The following is a 12,339-nucleotide window of genomic DNA, read 5'->3' on the forward strand; positions in this document are numbered from 1 at the left end:
CTGTGATTCCATGCTTTATCTCCACTAGCTCCAGTGTAGGTTGGAGGGGCTTAAAGATGATCGCAGGAGGACCTTCAGCTCTCGAGTAACTATCCCGTCCCCCCCCTTCCCTCCCTAAAAAAAAGCCCCCCCCCTGCTCTGTGTCTCCCCCGTCCTCCTCCTCTTCCTCGCTTGCCTCTCTAGACTTTCTGTCCAGTCTTAGTCTCTGTCTCTTAGGACTCTCTGTGTCCCATGTCTCTCTCTTTCTTTTTCCATCCGTCTGTCTCTGCGGGGGAACATGCTCGGCTTACAGTAGCTGTGTCTGGCCTGGATGTTGAGTCTATGATGGGTCGCTCTGGTGGTCTCTGTTGTCCTTCTCTGCTGTAGTCGAGTCCAGTCTGTGTCCGGTCTGTGCTTCCTGTCCTTGGTTTTTTTTCTTTTTCGTTTTTTTTTTTGCGGGCTGTGTGGACACGTCACCCCTCCTCACACTCTTGTCCGTCTGCCCATCGCTTCACCCCCTCATCCTCCAACACACTCACTCTGGCTGTTTGATGCTCAGTGGTGTCGCAGTAGTGACGGTGAGGGAGGGGAGGATGGGGGGAGTCGGGTGAGTGTGCAGAGAGACGATCAGCGAGGGACGAGAAGAGAGAGTTGTTTTTTTTCTCATTGTTTTTTATCAAGTAAGATGAGTTTTGCTCTGGAGTGATTGTCAATACTATATTGTGGGGTTGAAATGCACTTTTGTTTTTATTAATTACAGTTTTTATTGAATTATTTATAAAATATCATTGCAAAAAAAAGAAACATTTGGACCTTGTTAAAAATCAATTATAAACATTTTTTTAAATAGAAAAGTTCAATAGTTTTACCATATAAATATATAATTTTTAAATAGAACAAAAAGGTAGTTTTACAAAAGTATTTTAATTCAATTTTTTTTATGTTATATTTTTATAACCTTTCACTGGTTCTAAAGATTTTTTTTTACATTGGTGACAAATTAAGAGTGACTATGACTATGAAGCGTATTTTATATTTATCTGAAATTGCTTTTAAACTGTTATTAATTATTATGTGTTTATAATTAGTTTTTTGTTGTTTATTTTAATAGAATTTTTCTTTATTTTTTAAGAGAGACCTTCTCCACTTGTTTTCGCTACTCTACAACGCAATAGTTTTTTAATTACAATTTTTTTAATAGTTTTACATTTACTTGATAATTTAAAACCAAATTTATATAAATGTGTATATATGTATTTATTAATATGTGGTTTTATTTCTTATTTCGTTTTTGTTTTCATTTTATTTATTTTGTGAAAATGAAAGGTTAATGATTTATAATATATTTTACATATTATTAATAATTTATAATTGATTTTAATCTAAAAGTAGTCCATAGTTTTCTTTTTTTTCTGTTTTCTTGTTTATGATCTAAGATAGTGTTCTTTAAAAAAAATATAATATAAAAAGTTTTAACTTGCCTAAAGTTTGATTAGACTTTAATTTTAAATGTGTTCATGATTTATTTATTTTTATTCCTCAGTTCATTTAGGAATTCTGTTTTCATTATTCTTTGTAATTACCTTTATTTTAATTTAAATTGTACCTTAATGAAAAAATATGTTCATGTTAAACAAATAATTGAATAATTGATTCTATAAACGCTTTTCTAGATTTACATTTTTTTTCTTTAAGTAGTTTTTTTTTCTAGTTGAGTTCCCCTCACTCCCTCCATGGACTCCTAGGGAACCTGTGCCCCCCCCTGGCTCTCCCCCCGACCTCCTCTCCTTCACGTCGGCAGAAGTTTATCTCTAGCGTAGCAACGAGGCAGCATTAGTATCATCTGCTCATCTGATCTTTCCATGTCCACAGTTCTCTTCTGACTGTTGTTGTTTCAGTTCTCAGTGTCACCTCTGATGTGTTTGACAAAAAGCGCACACTGGCCACAAAACCACACCAATATTTGACCTCCGGTGACCTCTGCTCCCTCTCTCTCGCCCCCCCCAGGTGCAGTCGAGATGCAGCAGCAAAGAGAACATCCTAAGAGCAAGTGAGTTCCCAAACCGTACTTCACGTGGAAAGAGATTGAAAAGATGCCGCATCCATGATTCATGCGTTTGTCGGTGCGTGGCTGTTGTTTACATGTCTGTGCGCTGGTGTGATGTTTTGCCAGAGGTTGTTAAGCCTCGTGTCGAGCATGGGGATATGTGCGAGCGAGAAAGTGGGTCAGTGGAAATCAAAGCACAGCGGCACCTATTCTTTCGCTGGGAGGCAGCGAGAGCAGATTACGCATTAGTTACACCTTTGTTTTGTTCCTGTTAGCTCTGGAATTATTAGAGAGGTATTATTAGACAAGCAACGCTGCTATCCAGCTTTAAAGAACGTTCATCTTTCAACTGCTAATCTCATTACAAATATCTCTTACTGTACACATCTGTAATGGTTTGATTTGGAAATGACAATTTTTACAGTTTTTTCCCCAGATTCAAATTTCACATGTTACCAACTTGTACACTGGAAAATAATAATAATAAAAATAAAACTAATGCAAAAACATTTTCGCTAGTGTAAGGATAATGTGGGTTTTTTAAATTAAAGACCCAATCAATAGGATTAAAAATAGAGTTTTTGGTTCCCCCTAGTGTCAGAATAGATGAACTGCGAAGTGTTTTTTCTTAGTTTCAACCATTAATACTAATATTTTGCTTCTTTATTATCTAAATATATTTATGTAATTCTCCGTTCTTTTTTTATTTCATTATTTACTTAATTTAGTCAAAGATTTATTTTAAATATTTTTTCAATAATTTACAATCTGGAAGTAAATGTGCATCATATGTATTTAACTTTATTTATAAAATATTTAAGTACTTTTAGATGCAATAATTTGAGAAAATAAATACTTAAAGCCAAACCTAGTGTCAGGATAGATGAACTGCAATTTTGTTTTTCTCATTTTCAGCAATTTTATGCATTAATTTACAAAACTAGATAAATACTTTTAATTTAACATTCCTGGTAACTTGGAAAAGTATCTGAGTACTCAATATGAAAATGATAATTTCAACCAATAGTATTTTCTCCTTTTTTGGCACCTATTTCGTGTCAAGTGTACTTAACTCATTTTAACTTTTAATTTTATAGTTGTGTCAAGTTCTAGATGTAAATCTTTCGCCTGCTTGACTATAGAGTAACATTCTGACACCAAATGATTTCAAGCTAGCATTCCGCTAATGCTAGCGTTAGACTTTTCTACCGCAAAAGCTGTAGTTTTTGTCATCATCTCATGTGTTTTTTTTTGTTAGCGGAATGGTATACTTGCTAGCCTAGTGCTAGCTTCAATCAGTGGCCGAGCGACCTGTCGTGTTCACCTCAGTCAGCTCAGATTATTGACAACCTTGTGCATGTGTGTGTCTGTGTGTGTGTTCAAAACCGTCAACAGTCATTTGAGTGTATGTGTACATAATTGTACGTCAAGTTGTGCTCTTGTAATACCTCACAAAATACTTGACTTGGGTCAGCTGACCTTTGCGATGTCACGATTTCCGTAAAAAAAAGGTCACAGTGCAGTGGACATCACCAAGGTGGCCCGGAGGCACCGCATGTCCCCATTCCCCCTCACGTCCATGGACAAGGCCTTCGTCACTGTGCTGGAGATGACCGCCGTCCTGGGCACCGAGATCATCGACTACAGAGGTGAGGCGAGCAAAGATAACCCTCCGCGTTCTTTGGCTTTAATCTAGATCCACTTCCTTATCATTATCAATTGCATGTTAAAAGCAGATTTTTACTATGTAAACACGCTAAGGAATGTTAAATGATAATAGTAAGGTAAGATAAAGTTTTACCTTACCTTACCTTACCATTATCATTTAACATTCCTTAGCGTGTTTACATAGTAAAAATCTGCTTTTTAAATTTTCTTTAACCTACTTACAAAGTGAAAAATCAATAGAAAGTGAAAAGATACTTTCTTGTTATTTCTACTGTTTGATTGTTGGTTAGATTTTTTTATCTATATTTAACTTTAGGAAAGATTCATTTTTATCCTAAATTTTTTTAATCACATTTATATTTTGACTTAACATGGCTGTTTATTTATCGGCGGATTTTAAGAACAATTTATCAACGTTTTGGGATTAAATACTTGTTTAGTTGTTTCTTAAACTAATTTAGATTAGATTAGATGAGATTGACTTTATTAATCCCTCTGGAGATCTTCAGGAAATTGGGTTTCCATTTCTCATCAAATGATAGTTTCATAAAAACAAGAACAAAGTTCAAATAAAACGAACAAAGAGCAAATATAAAGAACGTTTTTTTGTTAGAAAATATGTTTTTTTCTTGTTTTACTTGTTTACTCGTTTATCTATTTGTTTTGAATGTTTCTTGGGGTGTGGATTCATGTCTATATACTATACACTCCAAAAAAACATTCTTAAAATAATTCTATGTAAGAACACAGATTAGTATTCACCTTTTATTGACTTTTTACTCCTTCATAATCATTCAATAAATCCTAAACTAAATAATATGTAACTGCTGTGTATGAGTTCCAATGTTCTTTCATCTCTTCGCATGTTGCACTTCCCTTTGATTTCTGGAGTGTGTTGTGCGCACGTGTTTCTCCGTGTCTTCACATGCACATTTCTTTTTTTGCACTGATGGGTATCAAAGCTTATATCTCCATATTAACACCCACATGATCACATCTAAAGGCTCAGAGAGGAGCTATATTTAGCTTCACAGCAGCTTAAGGTATTTTAGTTGCTGGATTTTTCTCATCCGCCCACTTCTCCGTTCGCTTCTCTCTTTCTCTGCTGCTTTCTTGCATCTTTGTGTTTTAATGGTCCGCATGTGATGGTCCGGTCCACCTTGAGCCTTGATCTTTTTTTTACAAAACGATTAGATTCTGAACCATGTAAGAGTCTAGTTCATAAGAATTGTGTTGGATGGAACTTAACCATTAACCTCATATGTTCTGTTAATTTTTCGCCAAAGTCTTCACTAATGAACAAAAAAAAAGTTGCAGGTCGATTAAAAAAGAACTTCTAAATTGTTCAAAATTGTATTTTACATACTACTACTACTACTACATCACTTCATTCTGATTCTAATTTAATTGAGCAGACAAGGAAATGTTTGTAAGACCACCCTCTAGTGGTCGTCTTGTGTAAGGTGATCTTCTGTACGCTAGTTCTGGTTGAATCTGTATTAATTTGCGATTATATCAAATAATTTCTGCTTCATTAAGAGGTTTTTAGTTGATATATTGTTTATTAGTTGTTTTTTTAGTTTATTATTTAAGTATTTTTGATTATTTGTTTCATTTTGTTAATTATTTATTTTTCGTTTATTATTTATTTTTAATGTCCTTTCATTGTCTACTTCATGTTTTGCATCGTGGGTCTGAGAGGACTACAGTTTCATCTATTCTGTATGTCTTGCTAAATGTATATTTGACAAATAAAATGACTTGAACTTGAACCGGAGGGTTCTACCATCAACACTTGTTCTAGATGATGAAAGAAAGAGCTAGATTTAAGACAACAAAATTAGTATTTTTTAGTATATTTGTACTTTCATAAAGTTCTCCAAGAGGCTTACAACAAATCCACTGGCCGAGGAGGCCTCGGGACAGACCCGTGACTTGATGGAGCGGTTAGACACTGGAAAAGATTGAATATTATGCATTTTTAACAGTGGTTAGAACCTGTTTGATGGACGGTTAAGGTTAATAGTTGCGTTAAGAATTTTTGAAAAACCATTAACATTGGAGTCTTGACACTAGTGATGGTGAAGTCTTAAGAAATAGCAGCGTTTTTGATAAATCAATTCATTATTTTTGTTTTATTTCTAGAGCGGTCCGTGAATATAATTCTTTCATTAAACGGTGCAAAAAAGGTTGGCGATCGCTGAAAAAATTAATAGTTTGAGGGAGTTGGGTATAAATTAATTTATTATGGTATTTATTTGAAAAGCATTGTATTAGGTTAGTTGAGTGAAATAAAATTAATTAAAAAAAACGAGTTATTATTGTTACACTAATTAGGTTTACATAACATTTGCATTCAAGTTTAATTAGTTTAAATTCAATTAATCCCAACTTTTCAGTGTAGAATGTTTCATCCTGGGAGACTTTCAAATAATCAACCAACAAATGCTTCCATCACGTCCAAGCCCGGTCTGTTCTTACTGGGTTCTGTTCTTTGATTTCTGGTCCCACAGATGGAATGGGTCGAGTCCTGGCTCAGGACGTTTATGCCAAAGACAACCTGCCACCTTTCCCTGCGTCCGTCAAGGACGGCTATGCTGTGAGAGGTGAGTGATGCAGGTTTATTTTCAAGATCTTTTCGGGCGTGAAAACCCAAAAATCCAAAGATATTTCGGCGAAGACTGAAGCGCCACAGGCTTCCTAGGGTTAAGCAGGAGAGCAGGGCGACAGCTTTGACGCCCGCGGGCGAGTCTGAAAACTCTCTCGTAGCATCTGTTGTTGGTACTTTCCCGGAGAGGAGACGAGCTCGGCAGACGTGTCTGGAGATTGGACAGATCTGTCCCCGAGGGTCGCCACGGACCCCAGTCTGTGGATCTGCTCGTAGAACGGATTAGCTCGTGTGTTCTGAGTCATCTGGTCAAGATGACGCTTGAGAGGGACTTGCTGTACTTTAAATATTCTTTTCTGAGTCATGATCTTGTAACTTCATTCTTCTCACATGAGATCATTAATCTTACCTGCTTTGATGTAACAATAAGTAAAACAACATGTGTTTTCAACATTTGTAAAATAAAATAACGTTACATTTTTTTTTTATTAATTTAATCAAAATAAATTGTATATTCCAAAAAAAATTGTAGTCATTTTTGTTTATAATTTATTGAACTTAAAATGAGAAAAAAGGATTACAAATGACATAGAAAGAGATGTACAAACTTTTGAACAAAGTTAATTTATAAAAAAAGAAGAAAAAAAAAGGTTTTACCTTCTCCAAGACTAACTGAAGAAGTTTTTTTTATATATAAATTTAATCAAAGAATAAATTGTTGATTAAAATATAATTTGTAGTGATTTTTCTTTTTGTAATTTCTTGAACTTTAAAAGATTAAAAAAAAGTTTTGTCCAAACTTTTTTTAGAGAAGTTAAAATTAAAAAAAAAAGGTTTTGACTTCTCCAAGACAAACTGGAAAATTATATTTATAAATTTAAAATATATTATTTAGTAGCGTGTGTTTGTAATTTCTTGAACTTTAAATGAAAAAAAAGGACATCAAATAAAAAAGTCCAGACGTTTCAAGTCCACCAGGAAAAAAAAAGTTTTAACTTCTCCTTGACAAACTGAACAAGTATTTTTTATTAATTTAATAAATGAATAAATTGTTGATTAAATTATAATTTGAAGTGACTGTAATTTCTTGAACTTTAAATGACAAAAAAATGATATAAAATAGAAGAGTGGTGTCCAAACTTTTTCAGAAGAAGTCCATGTTTAAAAGAAAAGAGGCTTGAACTACTATTTTCTTATTAATTTAAAATATATTATGTAGTAGCTTGTGTTTGTAACTTGTGTTTTAAACTCCAAATGACGAAATAAGGATATTAAATGTATCACAGATAAAAACAGAACTTACACAGTCCCACCGGAAGAATTTTTTAACATTAATTACATCAATGTTTTAATATTTCCAAATAAGCATCGATAGTATTAACACTTTTATTATCGGTTGAATGTTAAATTACTAAACGCTCATCTTTTGTTGGACGAATTCAAACGTGTCCCGTTTGTTTCTCCAGCTGCTGACGGCCCGGGAGATCGCTTCATCATCGGGGAGTCCCAAGCCGGAGAACAGGTCTGAACTTCACACCTCCGTCCTCCCAGCGACACAATTCCTCCTCGCTTTTGAGAAGATTTAACGTCCGCTTTAATTTCCACGTATTAATCATTCCATGGTTCGTTTCCTCCTCCGTGCAGCCCACCCACACAGTGATGCCTGGTCAGGTGATGCGGGTCACGACGGGCGCCCCCATCCCCTGCGGCGCCGACGCCGTCGTCCAGGTGGAAGACACCGAGCTGCTGCGGGAGTCGGAAGACGTAGGTTTTTTTTTGACGTCTGCCGATATATTTACTTTTTATTTAGTATTGTCAGTCGTCACAGATCGATCAGCGAGTTTAGCGTTGGTGGTTAGTTTTGTATTAAGACTGAGACTAGTGTGTCTTTCAGGGCACAGAGGAGTTGGAGGTTCGGATCCTGGTACAGGCCCGTCCAGGACAGGACATCAGGTGAGTCGTTTTAACCCGTTTCCACCCCGCCTGCACTCTCTTCTTCGCCTCCCACTCAACTTCTCTACCTACACTTCTTGTTTCCATTAATAAGAATTGCAAATCAGCAGTTTTGTGAACATGATAGAAGTACAGAATATGTTTAACGTGAGCAAAGTCTACAGTGGCCAAAAAGAAAAAGTTGAACCGGACTGTGTTCGGTGAACTGGGCGGCAAAGCACTAGAAGCTGCTGGTCAAGTTACTGAGAGGGTTATTGAAAGGGAAGGAACCTAGTATGCAATTAAATTGGCAAGTCCATGTTCAAGTTAATCTAAAATGAGATTTAAATGGTAATTTCTTCTATGTATTTGTTTAATTCCATGGTTTTGTAAGGTTACTCTCTTAAAAAACAAGAGACTAAAGTACTAAGAGTGTGTATTGAGTTCTCTCTCTTATATGTACTTATTAATGGATGTTTTTTAAAGATGGATGTGTTTATTGCTGCTGGACAAAAATAATTTCTCCTCCGGGGATCAATAAAGTATCTTTATATTTATTCTATCGGCAAGAATCTGGCGATATCTTGCAATAACACAATATATTCAGATACTAGAACAAGGATAAATTTGTAGTATTGTCGAGTACTTGACTGTGGTGTTGCAGAATTTACAGACCACATGACTCTTGATGAAGTCGTAACTTATATCATTTGTTTCGAAACCTAAATATGTCCAAACATCAGATTTAAAAGCTTCTGGAGTCGACTGTATCCTCTCGTCCTCAGTCATTGCCTGGATCTCTTGGGATTTTATTGTTTCTTTAGCTTTGGAGATAGTAATGACTGCTGCCATCTAGTGGCCTGAAGTTTAATTGGATTAGATACAATGCGTTTTTTTTAAAAATAAATATCCCAATAGATATCGAGGTATTGATGTTTTCTTACGACCCTACACTGAACCCAGTTGATCCCAGTCACCATCTTTCCTATGAGTCCTGCCCGGGACCACATCACTAGGGAGGAACCGGGGGGACATTCAGTCACTTCCTCTGGCTTCTCCTTGGAGAAGCAGTGGTTCTAGTCCGAGTCTCTTCCAGATCCCCCTTTCAACTGAGTCTTCTTCTCACAGGCCTATAGGTCACGACATCAAGCGCGGCGAGTGCGTCCTGGCTAAGGGAACTCACATGGGCCCGTCTGAGATCGGCCTCCTTGCCACCGTTGGGGTCACAGAAGTGGAGGTGCAGAAGTTCCCCGTGGTGGCCGTCATGTCAACAGGAAATGAGGTGAAAACACACGACAGTATCTGTGTGATAAATCAAAAATATATTCAATCTCATCAACCTTTATTTACAAATGATCTGTTTCCGTAGCTGCTGAACCCGGAGGACGACCTCCATCCCGGGAAGATCCGAGACAGTAACCGGTCTACGCTGCTAGCCACAATCCAGGAACACGGCTATCCGACCATCAACCTGGGCATCGTGGGAGACAAGTATGGCGTCCGTTCTATAGATTCGGGTCGACTGCGAGTGTGTAATGTGTCACTTCATATCTCAGCCCCGATGACCTTCTCAACGCCCTGAATGAAGGCATCAGCCGGGCCGACGTCATCATCACCTCAGGAGGCGTTTCTATGGGAGAGAAGGTGACGTAAAACGGCCGTAGTGCTGCGCAGTACTGACATCTAGCGGTGGTGATCTGAAACGGCATGCTGAAGATCGTTGACGAATTCTCTCCTTAAACTATTCACCTAAAATACATTTTAAAATAAGTTAGTGTTATAATAAACACAACCTTTTTACTTCACGTAAGTGATAGAATTAGTGACTGTATTGTTAATTTAAAAGTAAATTAATTTAAGAAAAGAGTATTTAATCTACAGAATCTTCATCTTAACATTTAACACCTTCCTATTATAGAAAATATATGTTTCATTGTAATTATTTTCATAACTATTTTTCTTTTAATTTGTACATAAATTCGAGACTAAATTTGTTATGTCACACCTTAGTTTTCCTTTTTTATTCCATTTTAAAAAGTAACTTCTGCCAGTTTTATGAAAATCGTGTATTTGACAGGATTATTTGGTATTTTTGTTTTAAATCGTTGGACTGTATTTGAGGATTGTATTTGTCATAACATTGTATTTTTTTTCATTTGACTCTTGTTTAGGTTTACTGTAAGCAAAGGCTGTGTGTGTGTAAACTAAACAATATCTATTTATTGTACGAAAACAGAATCGCATTAATACATATTTATTCAATTCATATTCAACCCATATATGCATATATAGAAAAACATATTAGCAGAAGTAATAGAATACATGTCTTAATTGTTCATTTAAAAGTAGAATTAACTTATTTAAATAAAGTGTTGTCATCTATAGATCTTTCATTTAGAATTCAACTCATTAAAAACAAAAAAAATTAACTCATATCAATTTGTATTAATAATTTGATGTTTATTTTTATTTATATTAATGAATAATTTTGTCATTTAACAAGTTAAAGTTTTAAAAGTAACTTCAGCCTGGTGTTGTACATTGTATTTTTATTTCAAACCGTTTGACTGTATTTGAGGATAGTTATGTCATCATAAAAGATGTATTTAATTAATTGCATTTGTATTTTATTTTTTTTAGGATTACCTTAAGCAGGTGCTGGATATAGATCTTCACGCTCAGATCCATTTTGGTCGTGTTTTTATGAAACCAGGGTGAGTACTGTGAAATAAATCGATATATCGAGCCTTGTTAAAATCAATCGGATCTTTTTTTTTTCTTTCCCGTCTCCAGTTTACCAACGACATTCGCAACCCTGGACATCGACGGTGCTCGCAAACTAATCTTTGCCCTCCCAGGTAGTGTGTGAAGTTGAGAGCTGGATAAGAAATCATGCTTCAATTGCCACGTCGTGAACTCATACGTTTTTCTCTGGGCCGTCCCTTCTGTGCCCATCCGTCTGTGCCAGGAAACCCCGTGTCTGCTGTGGTCACCTGTAATCTTTTTGTCATCCCCGCCTTGAGGAAGATGCAGGGGATCCTGGACCCGAGACCTACGATCATCAAGGCGCGGGTGAGACGCCGTCGCTCTTAAACCTCTTGTTTTGTGTGTGAATCTCTCGACGGGTTTCAACCCCTTCTTGCCGTGGTTTACTTCCTGTGTTTGTACCTCAGTTGTCCTGTGATGTGAAGTTAGACCCTCGACCTGAATACCACCGCTGCATCCTGACGTGGCATCACCAGGAACCTCTGCCGTGGGCACAGAGCACAGGTACCTCCTGCATGTTGCCATGAGCCTTGATTCAGCTGCATTATCAGTCATTGTTTAAGATCCCGCTGCTGACTTCCTTATAGTTCTCTTCTGAATTACTCTAAACCACACGTGTCGAAATGGGCCAGATCTTGCTGGATGAAGGCTCCAGAAGTATTTTACTGTCCTTTTTGGAATTATAAGGTGACTTTAGAAAATATCCGGCTCGCTTTAATTCTGGTCGTTCTTAGTGACGTTCAAACTCATATTATGTGGTTCTCTGAAATCTGTCAAATTTTTACTAGTTGTAAGCGACGATGCCAAACCACAAGGCTCCAAAATATAACTTCTCCAGGCTCTGTAGTATTACCCTGTGAGGCTCCTTAGTATTAACCTCTGAGGCTCTGTAGTATTACCCTCTGAGGCTCAGTATTATTACCCTGTGAATCTCCTTAGTATTAACCTCTGAGCCTCCGTAGTATAACCCTCTAAGGCTCTGCAGTATTACCCTCTAAGGCTCAGTAGTATTACCCTCTAAGGCTCAGTAGTATTACCCTCTGAGGCTCCGTAGTATTAACCTCTGAGGCTCTGTAGTATTACCCTCTAAGGCTCCGTAGTATTACCCTCTGAGGCTCTGTAGTATTACCCTCTGAGGCTCTGTAGTATTACCCTCTAAGGCTCCGTAGTATTACCCTCTGAGGCTCTGTAGTATTACCCTCTGAGGCTCTGTAGTATTACCCTCTGAGGCTCTTTAGTTTTACCCTCTGAGGCTCTTTAGTTTTACCCTCTGAGGCTCTTTAGTTCTACTCTCTGAGGCTCCGTAGTATTAACCTCTGAGGCTCTATAGTATTACCCT

The 12,339-nt window shown here is 36.8% G+C and overlaps 1 protein-coding gene across 8 annotated transcripts in view; it reads left to right on the forward strand.

The window, feature by feature from the left end:
• Positions 1-12,339, forward strand: part of gphnb (gephyrin b) — an 85,040-nt gene that overhangs the window by 69,499 nt on the left and 3,202 nt on the right. For 3 of the 8 annotated variants that reach the window (XM_087805073.1, XM_087805075.1, XM_087805079.1), the window contains 14 exons: positions 29-85; positions 1,987-2,029; positions 3,538-3,675; positions 6,208-6,300; positions 7,769-7,824; positions 7,947-8,066; positions 8,197-8,255; positions 9,363-9,516; positions 9,604-9,725; positions 9,791-9,878; positions 10,875-10,948; positions 11,028-11,095; positions 11,203-11,306; positions 11,408-11,504. In XM_087805073.1, the coding sequence (XP_087661199.1) occupies positions 29-85; positions 1,987-2,029; positions 3,538-3,675; positions 6,208-6,300; positions 7,769-7,824; positions 7,947-8,066; positions 8,197-8,255; positions 9,363-9,516; positions 9,604-9,725; positions 9,791-9,878; positions 10,875-10,948; positions 11,028-11,095; positions 11,203-11,306; positions 11,408-11,504 (1,273 nt within the window). The remainder of the gene's footprint in view (positions 1-28; positions 86-1,986; positions 2,030-3,537; positions 3,676-6,207; positions 6,301-7,768; positions 7,825-7,946; positions 8,067-8,196; positions 8,256-9,362; positions 9,517-9,603; positions 9,726-9,790; positions 9,879-10,874; positions 10,949-11,027; positions 11,096-11,202; positions 11,307-11,407; positions 11,505-12,339) is intronic. The other 5 variants (XM_087805077.1, XM_087805078.1, XM_087805080.1 and 2 more) reach the window with 3 other exon arrangements.

This window comes from Callionymus lyra, chromosome 13 (assembly GCF_982586985.1).
Source record: "Callionymus lyra chromosome 13, fCalLyr1.hap1.1, whole genome shotgun sequence".
NCBI lineage: Eukaryota > Metazoa > Chordata > Actinopteri > Syngnathiformes > Callionymidae > Callionymus > Callionymus lyra.